General features: G+C 40.4%; 1 protein-coding gene across 1 annotated transcript; it reads right to left on the bottom strand.

Moving 5' to 3' along the window:
• Positions 1–2,726: 2,726 nt before the first annotated feature.
• pias2 (protein inhibitor of activated STAT, 2) lies at positions 2,727–20,294 on the bottom strand. Its single transcript, XM_053326011.1, has 15 exons — positions 20,254–20,294; positions 17,575–17,669; positions 13,504–13,918; positions 12,959–13,046; positions 12,811–12,861; positions 12,418–12,508; positions 11,755–11,889; positions 11,555–11,660; positions 10,341–10,414; positions 9,812–9,972; positions 9,563–9,696; positions 9,005–9,194; positions 4,298–4,437; positions 4,175–4,212; positions 2,727–3,413 (listed from the first exon to the last, which is right to left on the bottom strand). Exons 3-15 carry the CDS (start codon positions 13,613–13,615, stop codon positions 3,195–3,197), a joined length of 1,539 nt encoding a protein of 512 aa, XP_053181986.1. The 5' UTR covers positions 13,616–13,918; positions 17,575–17,669; positions 20,254–20,294; the 3' UTR covers positions 2,727–3,194.
• Between the last annotated feature and the right edge of the window lie 1,218 nt (positions 20,295–21,512).

Below are 21,512 nucleotides of genomic sequence, written 5' to 3'. Positions count from 1 at the left end.
TGCTGTTAGTGATTTTCTCTTATTTATACACTGTTCTGATGTCAGATGTTGAACATGATCAAAGATGGTGTATATAGAAATGCTCTTTGAACACTTCATTTCTGATGGTTTGTCATTGAGCTGATGCACGCTCATTAACAGCTGTCTGTTACTGATGTTGTTGCTAAGGTGTTTTCATGTGTTATTCAGTGTCTACTATTTCAGATTAGGATTTTGGCTCCAGCAGCTCACTGAGCACCTCGTCATCCCAGCCAGAGATCACTATCCAGATCCAATCAACCCAACTCATGCCCACAGAGTTTAGGAGAAGACTAAAGACCAGCTCTTTCACAAACACCTCTGCACTTGTTGGACTGAAGGAAAAACACCTAGGTCCTGTCAGACTCAAACTCAGCTTTATGGCACTTACTCATGTTGTTCTCTGTTCAATAGTTCCCTGCTTGTGTTGTATCAGCTCTCAGATGTATATCTGCTAAATGAAGCTGTAAACTGTAACTTGTAAACATGTATGGATGGATTTGAGAAGCTGACAATTTTGAGTGCAGAATGAGGAAAGCAGTAAAATCCTGCTCATAATGGTTTGTTGATGTGGCTGCTGGAGCTGAGGGGAAGTTTTCATCATGTGGATCACAGGGAGAGACAGGAGCTATAACAGTGTTTTTCAGACATAGGGCTGAACTGAGGGACTTAAAAGGACCAGTATGAGTTCAACATATTCCAGTAAAGCCTCAGAATATAAATATAGACCTGGAAGTGTGCGTAATATGTCCCCCTATAAAAGGTATAGTTGACCATTTTGGGAAATACACTTATATTCTTCCTTTCAGTGAGAGAGATGAGAATGTGTTCTGAGTATGGAGCTGGAGTCAGGATGTACTAAACCTAGATCATCACTATCTGTTTTTCTATGTTTTCTTTTTGCATGGTGCAAAGAGACAAGACACATACACCACAGAAACATCAGTACTGATATTCTGTTTGTTGTCCACATTATTACATGTATGCAAATGATACAGGTGCACCATGACAGTGCAGTTTGCTTTGTGAATTAGACACTATTGTTTTAGTGACTGTAAAAACCACACACATCTTCTTGTAGGTTGGGCTCATAATGTTAGTGCGCTTGGAAGTGAGTCAAGCTGTTTCTCCTGCTTTACATCTTCATGCTGAGCTAGTGTAACAACGTTCTCAACCCAGCTCCACACTATATACACAATTCATAGTTAACACTGATCTTCTCATCTCATTCTCAGAAAGAAAGCTAAGGAGTGTGTTTCTTCAGATGTTGAACTACTGCAATTGAATTCATCTAAAAAAACAAACAAAAAAACAAAAAAACAACATGCATGTTTGCAATTGACATCAGGCAATAAACTGAACATACACAAAGAAAAGAAATGTCATTAGGGAGGCAGAGTGGCGAGGACCAGCTGGAATCATTCACTGAATATCTGAACTACATTTACAACTATGTTATACCTAACAGGATTTAAATTATTATTGCTCTGACTAATTACAAAAGAACTTTTTATATTTGTATGATAAGAAAGCTGCCCTGTAACAAACCCCATCATGGTATTAACTGACAGCTGTTATAACCGATGAAAACATCTGAATTACTGACCTGCCTTCCATGTTTCATTCATTAGTGTGAATGAGAGGAAAAGACAGGATTTAACCCTAACCCAGCACAGACAGTAAAAACACACACAAACGTCCCTGTTTACAGTGTGTGTGAGGAAGTTATCAGTCCAATATAGTTCAACTTCCAACCGTTCATTCATTAGCGCAGCTGTTCTGTGAAACAAGGTCTTGCTGTGAGAGCAGTGAAGCCAAGCACTACTTCCATTGACCTTGATCTGTTATCTGCTGATGAGGCACACACTCAGGTACAACAGGCCAAAAAAAGGGCCCAAATTGGTATATACAGTGCTTTCAGGAAGTAGTCAGACTCCTTCACATTTTTCACATGTTGTTGTTGTTGCAGTCTCATGCTGAAATCATTTCAATTCATTTTCCTCCTCATCCATCTCCACTCAATTCCCCCATGATGACAAAGAGATGTTTCTACAGCTTGAATGGAGATCAGCTGTGGTAAATTGGACTGATGGGACATGATTTGGAGAGGAACATACATACATAAGGTCTCACAGCTGCCATGAGACTGAAGGAAGTACCTGCAGAGACAGGACTGTGTTACAGCTGCATTGAAGGTTTCTGAGAGCAGAGCAGCCTCCATTATTCTTAAATAGAAGACATTTGGAACAACCAGGGGTCTCATATATGAAAGAATGCACTGGAAGCTATCCAATAAGACTCAAGGTGTTTAAACTTAGTACTAAGTAAAGGCTCTGAATATTTGTCAGTGTGATATTCCGGTTTTATCTATAATCCAGTTTTTCTCATTTTGGGACACTGAGTGTAGACTGATCAGGGAAAAATGAATTGAAACGATGTTAACACGATGCTGCAACACATCAGTGTGAAAGAAAGTGAAAACAGTGTCTGAATTCTTTATGAATACACTGTATAATGACTTCATGTCCTAAATATTTCCCACATTGGAGCCACATGGAGCAAATATTGGACTTAACCAAATCTAAAGCATCAGAATGAGGGCTCAGATGAGTTTGATAACTAATTAGCATCAAATCTTATTGAAACACATTTAATTGAGTTTATTTGGGAGTCTTTGTGCTCTCGTTATTTAAAAAAAATTAAAAGGAACACTTCAACATTTTGGAAATTGTGCTTGTTTGACATTTCATCAACGAATCAGACCAAATGATAAATCCATTTCCTTTTGTCTGGTACAAAGATTCTATCTGTTTGAAATCACTCTTTTTGTTTTGATCTTTGTGAAGTATGATATAAGAGCAAATGACAACATGTCCCCAAAATGTTGAAGTGTTCCTTAAAGAAAATTGTCCTCAGGTCATGTTATCCTTGGCCAACAAATCATTTATCATCCTGTCACAGCAGACAGGAGAGAAAACCCGTTTGCTAAAAGTGCAAAAAGAGAAATGCATACATGGTCAAATGATACGGATCTGAACATGTGCAAAATGTTCAGGCCACCGAAGTACACATGTATACCAATTTAGGTGCTTTTGAGTAAATCTCAATAGGTGGTGTACATGTAGTTCAGACAGAAAGGCCACAGGAAGGCCTGAAAAGTTCCAGTGAGATGTTGCTCAGTCTAGTGAAATAATATCTGATATGCTGCTGTCAGTTCCTCCTCCAGCGCCCCCTCCTCCCCCTGTGATTACCCGGGTCTCGTGGATGGAGCTAGTGGCGTGGCCGCTGGCGTCGTAGTGGCTGCTGGAGGAGACCAGGGCTGAACTGGTGCTGGCAGACGCTGCACTCTGCATGCTGTTCGTCAGGTTGTCCAGAAACATCTGAGGCCGGTAATGCTGAGCAGGAAGAACAAGGAGGAGTCAGAAGCCTTTCATATGTATGGAACTGTATGGAACTTTCTGTTGTCCGGCTGCATCACTAATGCATTTTAAAATAATGACCATTGCTGTCTAACACTCTTCACAGTGAATGAATTCTGCTGCCTGTTTTGTGAAGTCTGACACAACTGTGGTTAAAGTCCTGTAATCACATGCTCTAAAACGTTCTGCTGGATATTCATTTATCCATGCATGCAGCTGGCATGAATTCAAATGTACAAATGAATGTAAGTACAGGGAGAGTGCTGCTCATACATAGATTATAGTGGTTGTATGAAGGTTTTAACCTCTTGTCTTGGCCGCACTGAGAGTGAAATGTAGTGTGTACAGGCTGATATGAAAAGATTCTCAACTACTTTCATTTCTTTTTCAAAGATTTCATAGTTTATTAAATCATAAATAATAATAAATTAATCTGATACCATTCAGTTGAAAGTGATGCAGATATGTTGTATGCTTTAAGCTCATGACTTTTACTTAAAAGTGACTCATGCGATAAACATGTTGAGGGTTGCATGTCTGAAAGGAGCTGACATCCAGCTCAGTGTTCCAGTTATGAACAGGATTACCAAACTGAACTTCTAGTGTGTGTGAAAGTGAAAATTCAGTGTTTGACACAGAGAAACACAGCAGCTTTGTGATGCTTTGGATATCAAATGGAGGACAAATGCACACACAGCACAGCTGCTTTACATTGAAGAGAGCTGTAACAAACATACCTGAGGATCTGCTTGAATTAAGGAAAACAATTCCAGACCTGAAAGTAAGAGATAGAAATGTGATTATTTTACATCCCACAGCACTGTGATAATGCTAAGAGCCAGTGTGTGCAGCTGACTCACTCTGCATGTCTGTGGGGATGGTAGCCAGGGTGGATGGGTGGAAGGGGACTGCATAGTCAGCAAGTGTAGAGGTCAGATATGATGGATCCAGGCCCTGGACGTTTGACATGCGCACAGTGGAGGGTTGGTAGGTCAGCACTCTGACAGAACACAGAAAACATTTCACACATGTCAGTGGACACAGACACACACAGCACTGACAGGTATCCTATTTTACATTCATCAACTAGTGGCCTCATTCACAAATCTGTGTTAAACTGTGAGTATCAACGTTTTTTATGCATAAATCTGGGATTCATCAATATTTGCTTATCTGTATTCGTTCGTACTCTGTGAACAAATTAAAAACTCAGACCATGTGTACGCACACATGATGGCAGGGCTGCAGTGTTCTTTTCCTTAATGCAGCTTCTTTAATCATGCAAGTTCCTTATGGGTTTACCTTACCTCTGAAGAAAATCACACACACACACACACACACACACACACACATATCACACACATCACACACATCACACTCATCACACTCATCACACTCATCACACTCATCACACTCATCACTTTCTCTCTCATTCCTTGCACTAATTCCTCTTAATGCAAACTGTCTCTCATCCTATCAGATCTGGTGTTCCTTGCCCTCCTTCTGGTTCCTTATTTTTTTCTGGTCTGTGATTTGTGATTTGGCATTAACTTTAGTCTTTTACTTTTTTTTTACCTCAGGAGACACAGTATTCACCACCTCAGTTATTGCAGCCCATGCTTGTTGTTTTTTCATCATTGTCACTCCAGAGTAAACGCCGCAAACGTTTAAGTTGGGTGATAAGTCTGGTGAAATCAAATTGTAGAAAAACACCAGTAGAACTCAGGGCTATGTTTAATACAGGCATGCATGGGCATATTCCAAGATGACAATGCCACGATTCATAAGGCTCAAATAATGAAAGAGTGGTTCAGGGAGCATGAGACTTGATTTTCACACATGGCTTGTCCATCACAGAGTCCAGACCTTAACCCCATTGAGAATCTTTGGGATGTGCTAGGCAGTGTATGTGATGCTCTCCTGACTTTACTGGTCATACAGGACACCTTGACAAATGATTCTAAACTGTTAAATCCCTTTCATCACTCACCACAGCATAGATCTCTGCTCTGTCCCTGCATCCTGCTCCTGTCTCTGACTCACTGTCATACACCTAGATGTCAGGAGAGGAGGTGGAGTGATCATTATTTAGTGAGCAGTATCTATTCCTTCACATTTATAATCAGAACAAATGATACTGAATATAAATACTGAATGCAAATACAACTGACTGTAAAGTACCAGTCTGTGAAACTGGAAATGTACCGAAAGTCCTCAGCAGCAGATCAAAGATTACTCCTTGTCAATTGTCAGTTTTATGAGCCAGTTTATAAATGATAGCGATTACTACCAGTGATGACTTACTTTCCTCTTCTTTATGTCCATGTTGTCTGGAGAAGTAAACATCAAACCAAGAGACTGTCAGCCAAAAACAGACTAGTCCTCTCTACAGTAACAACCAAATGAAAACTAACCACCTTCCTCACTTTTTGCTGACATAGCATTAACGCTTCTTAACAGTTAGCTAACTAAACAGTCCGTGTAGAGACACACAAAAACATAAAAGGCGACAAAATAGCAACATTTCGTTTCGGTAAGTTAATAATGTCCCTAATATTTAGTTGTGTTCACCTTAAGCTTCCCGGTGTCTCTGCATCAACAGAGCGTCAGCAGCACTGTGTGTGCGTGTGTGTGTGTGTGTGTGTGTGTGTGTGTGTGATATGTGGGAAGCTGCCGGTAGCAGTGAAACATGGAGTGGAGTTTCATTGAATTGGGTTTTCTCTCAATAAACAAGAGGAATTCAATAATGAAGCACTGACACAGCTGATGTACTGATTTTTGACATAGTAAAAGTGTGGGGGGGGGGTTCAAACTAATCATTTTAAAAAGATAGTCCAGTATTATTTTTTGACAGCGTGAGAAATAGCAGCGTGGCGTGTGAGTGCGTGACTCTCACTCAGATTGTGTGACAGTTGACAGCTCTGTAATAATAACGTTTAAACAGCACACCAGCTTCACATTCAGAGGTTTGAGGCTGGGTTGAGTGGAGGTGTGTGGGGAAGTTTATTTGTGCTGTGAAACAATCAGTAAATTAAAGCTGCAAGCAGCAATGAACAGGCCCTCTCCCCCCCAACCATGTCGGGCTGTGGCTCAGTCGGAGAATATAGCATCACTAAGGTCTTATGTCTCAACTGAGTTAATTTCAGGTGTAAATACTTAAAGGTTGAATATGTAGAATATTTATTAAAAGCTATATATTTTTTTAAAATAATACAGCCACGGGCGTTTTGAGGGGTACAGAATGAAAGTATTGCTTTTCCATTAAAAAAAAATTTAGTCTGAATTAATCATTTTAAAATTTTTTGACGGGTTCGACAATGACGTTCTGACACGTTCTGTGTACATTGTACCAGACATTTAGCGGCCGGAATTGTGGGTTGCCACGGTTGTCTGTTGTTCCGGCGCAGTTACAGTAGGCTGGCACTGGGTGAAATGGAGTTGTAAACAAGCAGAGCCGTGTTGGACTTACTAAAACCAGCGTTTTTTGCTCTCAAGTACAACTTTTCATCACAAAACTTCGAAGGTAAGACAGAATATCTGTTAGTCGCTGTAAATAAGTGGTTGTTTACCTTTGTATTCTTTGGCTGCTGGTTCACTGAGTTTTTAGCGCAATAATAGTGGCACTGTTGAACTCGGCAGGGTCTTAGCTTTCATATGAGATGCTATTTGTTTGTGTACCATGAAGTATCAAAACGGTAGCAATGGAAATGTGGAGAGTGGGTTGACTTTCTGACGCTATTCGGATTTTGATATTTGATCATTAATATGCTTGGTGTTTGAGTTGTGTTTGGTGTGTGTAAAAATGACGTGCTTGTAGCGGAGTTTCTCCTATTTAATTTGATGTGCAGTATGACTGTATTGCTACATAATTAGGGGATCATCCCTATGTTCCCCGGGTCCTATGTTCCCTGCTTTGAATGTGACCGGGGAACATAGGGATGATCCCGTCTACAGTTAACCAGTTAGCTGAGTTATTCGCCGAGTTAGCAGATGAGTTAGCTGCCAAGCTAGCAACCGAGTTAGCAGCCGAGTTGGCCGCCGAGCTAGCAACCGAGTTAGCCGCGATCGGGGAACATAGGACCCGGGGAACATAGGTACGCTCCCCAGGTTTAACTGCTACTCCCACTGGCGTTACAATGTAATGTACCTCGGTGGTTTCAAGTCAGTTACAGCGAGGGTATGTTCACTTCCTGTTTTCAAAATAAAAGCACCAACTCTATCGTTATGGTTTTCTTAATAATAAAAGGCAACGGGTGTTTTATTTTGTGAAAATGACCGGAAGTGCGTTACTCGCTACGGCTAACTTGAGTGGCTCCGAATTCGCAGGAACAAAACATTAAGCAGATGTTATTTGGACAAATTAGCGTCACATTGTGGATCTAAAGGGCTACTTTCTCGCCTAAAAAGGTTAGACATGTGGATAAAGTGGTATATTTACAGAGTTAGAGCTAAAATAAAATCCGGCACCAGACCTGGCAACCCGACTGCTGGAATTACTTTTTGGTTGTTGCGACTACGATCTCGAGACATTAGATGGCGTTGTTCTGCTCATTCTACATATTCTACCTTTAAGATTATGGGAGTAATTAGTGAAAGAATGACGCAAGTGACTTCCTGTTGCCAACAGGTGGTGCTATGACTGTCACTAAATATGAGACTGTACATGTGTTCAGACCGGGACACTGAACAAACATGAAATTTGGTAAAGCTCAGACCATGTGGAGTCAAGTTATGAGGGTTTGAAATTTCATGGCGAGACATCGAAATTCGCAGCGTCACCACGGCAACCAGGAATGACGGGGGAAAAAGCTTTTGATAACTTTTCATCTCCAATGTCTCAAGATGATTCTGTGTGAATTTGAAGTGGATGGGACGAAATCTCTAGGACTAGTTCGTTCAAATATGATGGCAAAATCAGCATTAAAATCAATAATTTGATTCAAAATGGCCGACTTCCTGTTGGTGTTAGGGTATGTGTCCAAGAGACTTTTTGGTGCGTCTTGACATGATGAACATGTGTACCGAGTTTCGTTTGTCTATGTCAATCTGTGGCGAGGGGCTCGATTTTATTCATTTGTCAAGGGGGCACTATAGAGCCATTTTGCCACGCTCATTTATACAAACCATAACATATCAAATTTTTCGCCGGGTCTGGCTTGCATGCAAACTTTGGTGATATTTTGGGGCAAAATAAGAAAAAAAAGAAGGAGAATCCGGACAGATACAATAGGGCTTCGCGCTGGTCAGCGCTCGGGCCCTAATAACGTTTTATTGATATGATTCACCAGCTTTCTTACTGCCAGCGCTCCCTCTCTTCATTCACTCTCTAGCTCGCTCGACCACAGCTAACACAACAGCGTCCTGTAGCCGCTTACTGACGGAGCAACTCTGTTCTAATTCAGTATCCGGACCTGAACAGTGAGGAGGAATAAAGAATAAAGTAGTAGCATTCCTGCTGTGATCAGACTCTCTGAGAGGAGAGGAGAACAGCGTGATGACAGCAAACTATAGCAGAGGCTAATGTTAGTTGCTCCTCTCAGAGAGTCTGTCTATGGTTTTACACTCACCCCTTTGCATGCATCTCCTCACTCTTGGAAATGTAAGCACAGCGCTTCTTCAGTGGAGGGTCTGAGTCCTCCTCTTCCTCGTCATCAGAGGATGAGCTTTCCAGGGTCAAATCAATGACATCAGCCTTCTTAGTGGAGCTGGGCTCAGTAGAATGTGGAACCACGGAAGACTGACGCAAAGGAGCTGGGGCTGAAAACAAGGTTCAAGTACAAGTTTGGTATTATAGTAATGTTTTTATTAGTCATCAAATCCAATGAAGAGATCCAAACTACTTCACACACTGTCTGTCTCACAGTACGTTGTGTCTGGGACCCCATGCTCACTGGTTCCTTTTGAAGATGGAAATCTTTTTAAAAAATGCTTATTCCCCTTTTTGCTGGGGACCCCCTGTAGCCCCCGTAAGGACCCCTGAGGGTTGCCAGATCCTACTTTGAGAACCACTGATATAGTGAGTTCTACTGAGTCAAAAACTACAGTGTTTCATAGTTTTATTTTCGTGTTTCAGACTTTCCTACTTTCATTCAAACCATGCCCAGCTGTCAAGAAGATATACTCACTCTCTACTTTTGGGATTGACTGAGAGGGGACCTTGACGGACTCTTTCTTTGGTCTCATTGGACACCAAGTTCCATCCTCCTGGAACTTGATTTCATCCACATCTGAGCAGTCATTCAGGATCTCCAAAAATAAACTGAACAAGCAAAAAAAACTCATGAGATTCATTGTAAACTAAATATCCTGTTAATGACTGCAGCACTCATATACCAGTTATTTTTTGGTGACGTAGCCTCATGAAGTGAACTGACCCGTCAATGATGAGACTCTCATACGCAGCCTTCTTGTCACAAACAGGACAGATCCAGGTAGGTTTCTTCTCATTCATCTGCAGGTAGAGGGCGGCGTCGAAACACTGCAGGTGAGAGCAGGTCACGGCTCGGCACGGAACCGTCAGTCGCATCTTACCCAGCTGGAGGGCAACATCAATGAAGAAAGACAATATTTGGTTTCTTGCATGAGCACAATAAGAAAACTGTGTGGTTGTATTTCAGTGATGGAAGTGACAGAGTAATGATGTTTGAGGTATGGTCAGTACTCTCCAGTGTTTAGGCCTCTTAAATATGAAGGTACATGCATTTGAAATGTGCAGACTTTGATGACCTTCAGTAGTTATGTCAAAAAAGAGACTGTGGCAAGCGGGGGTTCAGGGTTCATTACAGTCTGCCGCAGACTCTTTTTTGACATAACTACTGCACCAGATCCATACATATGACACAGAAGATTATAAGCTATCTAATTCGTCTACAAACAATCATTCTACACAGGTGTTTCATTTACCGGACACATGAGTGACACTCGAAGACTCGTTGTAGCGATCTCACTGTCTGGATCTGCTGTCAGCTTCTCTTTAACTGGAACACACAGGACAGAACAAATCCATTCCATAAAAGTCATCACACCAAAACTGAATGGAAACAGAGATGTTACTGTTCAAGCTCCAACCCCAACCAACAGGGTGCAGACAGCAGCAGCCAGGCTTTCACTGCTTTCATCACATCATACCCAGAATGAAACATTTTGTTCTCTAGCATTGTTATTTATTTGTGTATAAATGGATTAAATTCAGAGTAGTTCAGTAGATAAGCTCTGAATCTCCTCCTCTGAGGCGTGATCTAGACCTGATGTGAAAATGCCTTCAGATAACTGGCGCTATATAAATAATGACTCATTCATTCATTCAGTGTCATTTTAAGGTGTACTGGTCTGTAATAACAACAATAATAATAATAACTTTATTTGTATAGCACCTTTCATACAATAAATGCAGTTCAAAGTGCTTTACAATTACACAAAACATACACCAAGTGCTTTACATAAAGGGAGCATAAAACAAAGAGGAAATAAATAAATATTATTAAATTCCAAGTGAAGTTTACTGTTTCAGTTCAGTTGTCAAACTGTACAATATCACAGCCTCCATTACACATCTTTGTCGAAACTGTTTTGTCTCCAAATTTGAGGGACCATTGCAATAACTGTGTGTTTATGTATATATTCTGTATATATAAGATTATCGATATCGGAATATTTTTACTCCCTAATATTGGTATTGGCATCGGACCCAAACATCCAGTATGGGTCGGTCTCTACTTATGTCTCAGTGTGGTATTAATTACAAATAAATCTATTGTAGAATATCTGTTATGAATATGTAAGTAAAATCAATCATCTCACTTGATTGATCTAAATGTCTATGAAGTCTAAATCATTTAAGCTAACCTTTAGAGCAGGGATGTCCACACTATTCCATAAAGGGTCATGTGGCTGCAGGGTTTCACACACTACAGTACATCACTCCAGTTAAAAGCAGTCAGTAACCACATTACTACAGTCCATATAATGTGTGTGATTACCTAAGTGAGCAGATTTTTATGAATAAGCTGGTTACTTGTGTGCATGCGACGCTTTTCAGGTCAGGTAAATCTTTTTGGATAAGTGAAGCCCTCTAAAGCTTGCTGCTGTGTGACTGGCAGTAAGAAGTGTGCTGTTACTTAAAGCTCTGGAATGGTCTGGGTTTCTGATGCCCTTCATCCTCAGCCTCTGTAGGAGCAGCGGTGACGTTAGCTGCCTCACCAGGTACACAGACATGGAATAAGTCTGAAAAACATCACCATCAATTCACTGTTATTGTTCCACATCAAACACACTAGAGAGGACAAACAAGGAACAACAAGGATATTCCATTGCTTACTTTTCCAATTTCAGGAGCCCATGTCACTGAAATTTGATTGGGCACTGCAGAGGAGAGGCGGACCAGTGAGGTAATATTTAGAGGTCTTCCTGGTCTCTTCTGTTCCACGCCATTTTTAGGGGGTGGTGCATAACCCTGCACAAAGAAAAAAAATGCTTTTGCAGTAGTTGCATTTTTTAAATCAGAACTTTTGTGGAGTAAAAAGACAAACCAACAATAAACAAGTGGATTGATAGAGTTTATAATATATGCATGATGGAGGGGATTACATTCAAACTATGGAACCAAGATGATCTTTTTGAAGAACATTGGTCATTATGGCTCACCTGTGTCAACTATAAGACTTGATTTTGTATTATTAGTATATCAATAGTAAGGCCCTCCAATTTAAAAAGATTTTCCCTTTTTCCAAGTGCAGAATCTTTCTGTGTTTTGGTTTAGACATATGTACCCATGTAAAAGCAAAGATGTAGTGTACAAATAAGCATGCTGTATAAGTAAGAGTGGGTATGGTGTGCATACATGTGAATATGAGTATGTTTATTTGTGTGTACTATACTGTCTGAGCTGCTACATGTATCTATGTATGTATACTGTATGTATGTGTTTTGTGCTCAGTTGTTTTATACACTGAAAGAACAATGAATAAAAACAAACACTTACTGGTAAAGGAAAAAGTTTCCCGTTGACCTTTATACACAGACTGTTTGGGTAATTGTCTTCTTGAGGACAACTTGTCTCTGACAAGCAAAACCTAACAACACAAAGACACATTTAAGAGCCAGACAATGACATGGATTTTTTTCACTGACATAAAAAGCATAAGTGTAAATTAGTCAGTAGCTACACAAGTTCACCAAAACAGTGATGATGCATCTCAACTGTTTTAATACACCTGTGATGGCAACTTACAGTATGTTTCCACATTTATGAGGGATGAATGAATGATTTCAGAAGATTTGATTATTAACTTTGTGTTTGTTCAAATTTGGTTTCATTCAGATTCTCAGCTGCTAATAATCCATCAGTTAAAGCCAGAAAATGAACAATTCTCACCGCAGTTGAATTTGAACCATGTAGTCTCTTCTGCCACCTGGTAGAAAGTCCCTGTAATCAGACAGAATGAATCACACTTTATCTTTAACATCACACAGGCATGCTATTTTCAGTGCACATAGAGTATGTGAGCTATGAATTGTCCTACCTGGATATACACACTTCTCTAACTTGCTGTGGGGTCAAGGCAAAGATAAAATATTTTTCTTGGTGGTATCTCTGTGCAGTGCTTGCTCCTGAAAACACAAAGAATGACAATCAGTTATAAAGCATATGAAGGTAGAATAACTACTCTCAGTATAAGGCAACACACAGCCAACTTCATAGATTCCCCTTTTCTCTTTTTAGTAACAGTTAATACAATTCTACTTTTTACACCATACATACTTAACAGGTTTCTTTTAGACACATTCAGTTTCCTCCTCTCCCTGATCTTTGCTTGTGTTAACTGTGATTTATGATTTACACTAAAATACTAACTGAAGTCAACTCTTGTTCAGTTGTTTCACTTATGAAAAAGGAAACACAAACTATTCTGCACAATGAATGACTAGAAGAAGAAGTAAGTTATCAACTAGTGAGAGCTGCCACTGGATGCTTGGTCACTTTTCATCAGGTATTGTAAGAGTATTGTATTGTTGCAGCAGTATTAAAACTCAGATTTAAACCAGGAAAAAGAAAAGCTGCACCGACCGAGGCTTGAAGGCTTGATCAGGACGTCCAGCACGTCATAGAAGGGCAGAGGCTTCATCTGCACATCAGGGTGGACGGGGGGGATGAGGGGAGTGGGTTGCTGGAGATTCATGCTGATTCTGGTTGTCACTCGTCTGCTTCACCAGTTAACAGAATCAAAGTGTGTTTTTACAGGACTGACTCCTGCTAAAAGAGAGGTGGGTGTACAGCACCCTCTCTCTCTCTCAGCATAGAGCGACAGTGACTCTACAGTGTCTGAATGAGGGACAGGTGTGTGTGATCCTGGAGTAATGCTGGTGATTGCAGCCCGTCTTCAGCAACTCTCAGGAGAAGCTCATTGATGAGCACTTGTGCTGTGCCCAGAAAAGCCCACAAACACTTGAAGCTCTGACAGTCTCAAAGTTGACACCGTGCTCTGGAATACAGAGGAAGAAATAGATACACTGAGACATGAAGCATACTTAACACTCTATAAAAAAAAGTGCACTGTATTTCAATGAGGACTGCAGGTGTTTTTTCTACAATAATCACATCTGTCCTGGTCAAACTGATCACTATAAGCACATGATTATTATCACCATGTGTTCTCTTTCATTATTTATAGTTTATTACCATCTGACTGACATTTGTATATTTATTACATGGATAGAAAGTAATGAAACTGAATTGTATTGACTATTTGAAACTACAGTAGAGCCGTTTCAAACACTTTTTTGTTGTCAGTTTAAGGATAGTTTTTTTTAATTGATAGAAAATGATGATGTTTTTCCCACCATGGTTTCAGTGAGCAGGCAGCATCAGCCTGTGTAACCAGCCACAAACAGACAGGTTACCATGAGGCCACTAAGTATCACATACATACACACATATCATATGTAATATGGGAGTAAAGTAAAACATAGAATTACTGTAGTTTTTCATTTTTACCATATATGAACCCTGTAAGCAGACTACTGGATTACTAGAAATGAATGATTTAAACAGCATTTATATACAAATGATTCTGTCCCAACTCTCTGATCCATATAAGAGGATGATCACTGTAACTATGATCATTATAAACTGTTTCCACTGTATTACACATTTTATTTTTTAAAACTTATTATTATTTACCATATTTTTTACTACTATTGTTTGTTTTATTGTTTGTGTTAGGGATGCACCGATACCATTTTTTTTTCAAACGAGTAGTTTCATTTGTGTACTTGCCGATACCGATATTTCTACCACAAAAACAACTATTAGGTTAAAGATGCACTGAATTGGAAGACAGGATATATTTTCTTCTCTGCTTATTACAACAAATGATAATAAATTAAATTAAAGCTGCAAGCAGCGATGATCGGGCCCAAGCCCCCCCCACGCACCGCCCCGTACACGCATGTCGGTGCGTGCTGCAGGCACACGGCAGACACAGCGGGCATGTAGACGTCTTGGCACCCGGGCTCGTAATGGACATTGTGTGATGGGGCTAAGTCACATTGCATGTGTCCACTAGGTGGCGCTAGAGATCACCCACCAATAACACGTCATGTAGCAGTGTGTGATGTAGAGAACACATCCTGTAAATTTCATGTTAATCGGATAATGTTTGTCATATGAGGCTGACTTCCTGTGTCCAGTAGGTGGCGCTGTGTATATGAAGCAGTATTGATGCATAGATGTGTTCAGGGCGGGACCCTCTACATGTGTGATCAATTTGGTGTAGACAGGACAATGTCTGTAGGAGTTATAAGGATTTCCTGCTTCATGGCGAAGCATCGAAATTGTTTGCACAGCCACGCCCAACAGGAAGAAGTCATAAAAAAGCGTTTGATAACTTGTCATCTCCAATGTCTCAAGATGATTGTGTGTGAATTTGAAGTGGATGGGATGGAATCTCTAGGACTAGTTTGTTCAAATATGAGGCCTGGAAATGACCAAAAAACTCACCAAAATATAGCATTTTTCCCAAGATGGCCGACTTCCTGTTGGACTTAGGGTATGGGTCCAAATGGCGTTTTTGTGCGTCTGGAGATGATACATAAACCTACCGAATTTCATTCTTCTATGTCAATCGGGAAGGCTGAGGTTCAATTTTGAAATATTCAAGGGGGCGCTATCGAGCCGTTTAGTCACGCCCATCCCATTGAAGTATATAGGATGTTAAATGACCCCACTCCAGACGTGTGTGTTGAGTTTCGTTACCGTGGAGGCATCCTTTGCCCCTAAAAACTGTAATCGTATTATCATGGCGTTGAATGCGTTGTCATGCCAACAGTATTTGATGATGGGTCATGAGTTGCAGAATGTAGCATCACCAAGGTCTTATGTCTCAGCTGAGTTAATTTCAGGTATAAATACTTAAGATTATGGGAGTAATCAGTGAAAGACTGAAGTAAGTGACTTCCTGTTGCCAGTAGGTGGCGCTATGACTGTCACTAAATATGAGACTGTACATGTGTTCAGACCGGGACACTGAACAAGCATCTGAAATTTGGAAAAGCTCAGACCATGTGGAGTCAAGTTATCAGGGTTTGAAATTTCATGGCGAAGGATCGAATGGTGGAGGAAATTGTGGGCGCCGCCACGGCCAAACCGGATCCCTAATCAGAAAGTTTTTGATAACTTTTCATCTCCAATGTCTCAAGATGTTTCTGAGTGAATTTGAAGTCGGTCGGATTAAATCTCTAGGAGGAGTTAGCTCAAATGAGATGCGTGGAAATCGCCAAAAACGCATATTCGATACAAAATGGCCAACTTCCTGTAGGAGTTAGGGCATGGGTACAAGAGACTTTTTTGTGCGTCTTTACACGATACATATGTGTACTGAATTTCGTTTGTCTAGGACAATCTCAGTGGTGGGGCTCGCTTTTTTTAATTTTCTAGGGGGCGCTACAGAGCCATTTTGCCACGCCCATTTATGCAAACCATAAAATATCAAATTTTTCGCCGGGTCGAACATGATTGCACATTTTGGTGACTTTTGGGGCACGTTCAGGGGGGCAAAAAGGCGTTTACTTTATAGGAACTATAATAATAATAATAATAATAATCGGTACGATTACAATAGGGCCGTCGCACTGTTGAGTGCTTGGGCCCTAATAAATGTAAATGTAAATAACCATAACTTCTGGTGTCAACACAAAGCCTCCACATTGGCACTGTCTTCACATTTTACAAAATGAAACTTGACAAAATATCAATGAAATTTGACAAATGAAACAATTAAACATATTACACAGTTAACACAGTCAACTTAATATCTCAAACTATTGCACTCTCAGTCTCCAAATTTGAATCAAACAAAATATAAATGGAACTATTTGCCACATTCTCCAGCTTTCAAATAAACAAATAATGAATGAAAGTACTGCAGAGTCTCAACGTTTCAATCAAACTATTTTAAGTCTCCATACAATGGCGTGGTCTCTGAAACATTTTTTGGTTAAGTGAGAGGAAGGATCTTTTTGATGAACAGAATCATCTCTGCATGATCAGCTGTGAGACTGTTTCTGCTTTTGTTTATTTTTCAGCAATTTAGAGTCACTACTTCAGCTAATATGCATGTTTATAGAGAAACTGGTTAGAAACCCAGGACCTTGTTGCTGTGAGACAACAGCATCACTGTGTCACAGCAGTTATTGTTGTTTGAAGTCAGTTGGAGATTTGTTGTTATTCTTATTTTTGTAATTTACAAGTTATGTATTAGAAACTATAAACCACAAAACATGATCAAAAACTGTCCAAGTATTAATCTCTGATGGTTTCTGTCATTGTGGAAGCTGTTTATAATCATATAGTTATTTATAGTATAAACAATAATCATTTTAAGCAATATTGTACAAACAAACAAGAAATACCCAACAATATTCAACAGTTTCTGTGAAACTCTAACATTAAAACACTGATCAAGAAAAACACACACACACACACACATTTAATTACACTGTATGTTATGTTACACACACACATTATATTCTTCAGGATATCTTATCTAGCAAAAACACATACATACATCTGACTTACAAACATTTGCAGAAAAGAAAAGAAATGTCTTCATTAACATCTGTCCACAGAAAAATCACTGACCTTTTAATATGTGCTCCATGCTGGACTTCTCTCATGCACATATCCTTCTTCCTGACACTTCCTCAACATGCGTGGGCTTTATGCATCTAAAAATACTGAGGACAATTTCAAGAATTATTAGATAAAAACATGGAGAACATGACAAAGCACATGATGGTGAACGTGTCTGAAATAAACACGCTGAGCTCAGGTAATACTTTAATAACTGAGGAACTGTATGCAATAATATAACGTTGAGAGAAATGCAGTGTTGATCTAATGAGAGTCAGGATTAACTGTGAATGCTGTTGAGCAACACACAACATGTTAGCTGTAAAACAAATACATGATTTTGACAGAACAGAGCTTATAAATACCAAGCTTTTTTTTAAAAATAACATCTCCATTTTTTCCAACATTTGAGCAATAACAATAAAAGACTGCTATCATTACACATATAATACAGGTCGTGTCATAATTGTTTTGTACAGACTGTGTAAAATATCTTGTCTCAATTCAGCAATCACAAAAGTCCAATTTACCTTGTTAAATAAAATGCAACAGAAAGTGCAAAAGCCTGAATATTGTTGTTGGGTTTTTTATTTGAGTGCGTTTGACATAAAGATGTTCCTAATTTCAGGAGATTCCTCTTAAGGACTCACCTGCTGCCAGAGATAAGACTGATATCATCTGATATGAAGGTTACTGTTGGCAGTGACATTCCTCACATTGTTATAATATCTATTGACACATTTCTCAGTATCTGATTTGTGCATATTTTCACTAAAGGTGATAAACACTGTGTCTTTACATACACCCAAAACCAGACAACTATTTACCTCATTACTCTTGTTCCCCGTTATTAGTGTGAGGGTGTGAGTTAGCGGCAAGATCATCGAGAGAGAAGATGTAAAATCATTATTGTTATTAACCTGCAACGCTCCACCCGGACTGACTGATACTATGACTGTTTCCACTGGAGGAACTTTTTACAGATTCGTGACTGTTGCCATGTCTCAATAGCAGGAACCTTCCTTGAAGGACAATCTCATGGAACTGTCTTGGGGTATGTACTCCATTCCGCCCCGAAAAAAATTCCTAGGTGGGGCTTGAGGTTGATTCTGTTCTGATTGGGCTTACTCAAAGTGGGATGTGATGTCAACAGAAAGTGCCAAAATAAGCACTTCTGCTATAAACTGCTGCAGAATGATTACATCACCTCCAGAGTCTGGTGGGTCCTATCAAGGTCCTACTCTGCAATGGAGACACAACAGCTGAGAGGACGTTCCTGTAAAGTTCCCGCTTCTTAAATTTTACCCAAAACTTCCTTAATGATAATGGAACTAAAGGCTACATAAATTCCCAGAACTCCCAAAACAGGAATCATTTTATGTGTACCTCAGCTAAAGGTGGAGGGAGGGTAGTGTACATTTACTACAACTGTTGTTGGAAAGAGAACAATTTCTCCAACCGCAGCTAGGAGGAAGTCAGTGACCCCACTGCAAACTATGCATTCTTTAATTAATAAATATTAATAATTTGAAGATTTTCAAAATGCATTTGTGTACAAATCAAATTATTTAGATGTGGAGGCATTTTATGCATTATTTCTTCTTTTCCTACCGTCTGGGTGTCCATATATGTTCTTTAAGAATGTGTATCAAAGACAACTCTCCACAGAAACTGGTTTTAGTTTGGAGTCCCCACACATTTACTCCAAGATGGAGACTTCTCACAGAAAGAACGCAGCCAGAAAATAATCAGGTTCAATTATTTACATTATGTAATATTTCTTTTAAACTTCCCCTCTGCAACCTATTGAAATTTCGGTCAGTTTGGGCCTGTTTATATAAATCATTTTGACTCCGTTTGGACTTTAAAACTGATTATAATGACAACATGAAGCTCCATTTAAGTGTAGCTACTGTTACTGCTGTGTTAGTGATTTCCTGGGTGAAGCTCATCCTCTCACCAGTACATGCAACAAACAGCTGTTTGAGTTTTCCGTGTTATTATAGGTCTGAAAAAAGGCTAACTGTGAGGTTTGTTTCATTAAAAGAGTCTTCTGTTGCTGTTTTAGAGAAGCTGAATCGTGTTCCTGGAGGTTTCTGTCTGTAACTCAAAGCCAAACAGACATCAACACAATAATCACCACCTGCTGATCAGCAGCATATTATCCATTCAGTTTACACTGTGGATAGAAATCCCCAGGAGTTTGTTTCAGGTGTTTAAACAAAGACTGATGGATGAAAAGCATGTATGAGACAAGCAGCTGGAAGAACAGACAGCAACCAGGACTTCTGCTCATAGCAGTCCTACCAACCATTATTCCTCAAGTACACAACAACACAATGTAAATAACCGCTTTAAATACTTCAATGAACAGACAATGACAGCATAACTAAGGCAGTTATGACAAAAACATATACCAGTATGATTTCAGCTATCAAGTTACTTGCAGAGAGCTAATCAAAGACTTATAAGCGACTTGCTAATGATAAACTGTTAGCATTAAAGCTAACTATCGACTCTGCAAACGGTTTGTTCAGACATGCACATTCCTGTCTGCTAGTGAACGCATTTATTAGCCTTATCATCTATTAACGTTGTGCAACGACTACTGTAGCCGTTACAAGTTCTCGTTACACGTTGTAACGCTGACAGTAGTGAGTCACAATCAGTGTTTTTCTTTTCGCTTACCAGAAACTCCTCACGCTACGCCATCTTGTTGTTCCGGTCGTCCCGCCCAGCGGCTGCGTGACTACTTCCAGGTGACGCCACAGCGGGGGGACACATCCATACCGTACAGAACAGGGTTATTATAGTTTTGACATTTCGTTTTTCAGTTTGCTTTTTTAAATGCCAGTTTAGTTTTAGTTACTCGTATGTTCTGGTATTTGGATTTTCCCTTCATGAATGGGAATTAAAAAACAAAAAACGACTGGTTTATTTGATTTTCGTTTTGAAATACAAAAACAAAAATTGAATTACACTGCATTTTTCTTTCATTTTCATTTTCATTTTCATATAACAAAAATAAATTCACTAGTCAACAGGAACGAAAAAACGGACCAAAAACAACCATTTATTCATATTCTCGCACCGGAAGCTTGGCAAGAGCGCATGTCCAGGAGTGAGACAATTAATGAAGTGTAGGCTAATGACGGAGACTTCGAAGAGGAAAATGGACCAGTATGTCGTGTTCAGAAAGAGCAAGAGAGTTTGTCGCGATGAAGACATGACTGCTAGCAGGCACGCGCACACATAGAGCCCTAGGGGTGCTTGAGCCCCTGCCCTTTTTGCCTCGTATTAAAAAGTGCCCTGTGTGTGTGTGTGTGCGTGTTTTAAATAACATTAATAACACCCGAAGGTGGAGGGAGGCTACCCTCTCGTCTACCGGGGAAAACTCCAACATACAGGCACCAAGCCGGGGGGCAATAAGTATTGCCACCCCTGCCCGGCACCTCTCACCAGTGGCAACTCCTGAGTGGACGAGAGTCCAACCCCTCTCGAGGAGACTGGTTCCAGAGCCCTTGCCGTGCGTCGAGGTGAGCTCAGGCTCCTTCCCCACCAGAGAGGTGACGTTCCACGTCCCTAGAGCTAGCTTCTGCAGCCGAGGATCGGACCGCCAAGGTCCCCGCCTTCGGCTGCCGCCCAGCTCGCACTGCACCCGACCCCTTTGGCCCCTCTCACTGGTGGTGGGTCTGTGGGAGTGGGGTCCCATGTCCCTTCTTCGGGCTATGCCCGGCCGGGCCCCATGGGTGAAGGCCCGGCCACCAGGCGCTCGTCTGCGAGCCCCACCCCCAGGCTCCCGGTGACGCGCGTCCGGGCAAGGGACTCGAAATACCAATTATGTTGCTCATCATTGGGGTTTTCTGAGCTACCTTTTGGGACACGCAAACCCCTCCACCACGGTAAGGTAGTAGCTCAGGGAGGGGTTTAACTGAAGTGCAATCACA

Source organism: Scomber japonicus, chromosome 9, assembly GCF_027409825.1.
Source record: "Scomber japonicus isolate fScoJap1 chromosome 9, fScoJap1.pri, whole genome shotgun sequence".
In the NCBI taxonomy this organism is placed as follows: domain Eukaryota; kingdom Metazoa; phylum Chordata; class Actinopteri; order Scombriformes; family Scombridae; genus Scomber; species Scomber japonicus.
Note: the sequence above shows the minus strand (reverse complement) of the source record. Positions and strands in the feature narration are given on the sequence as shown.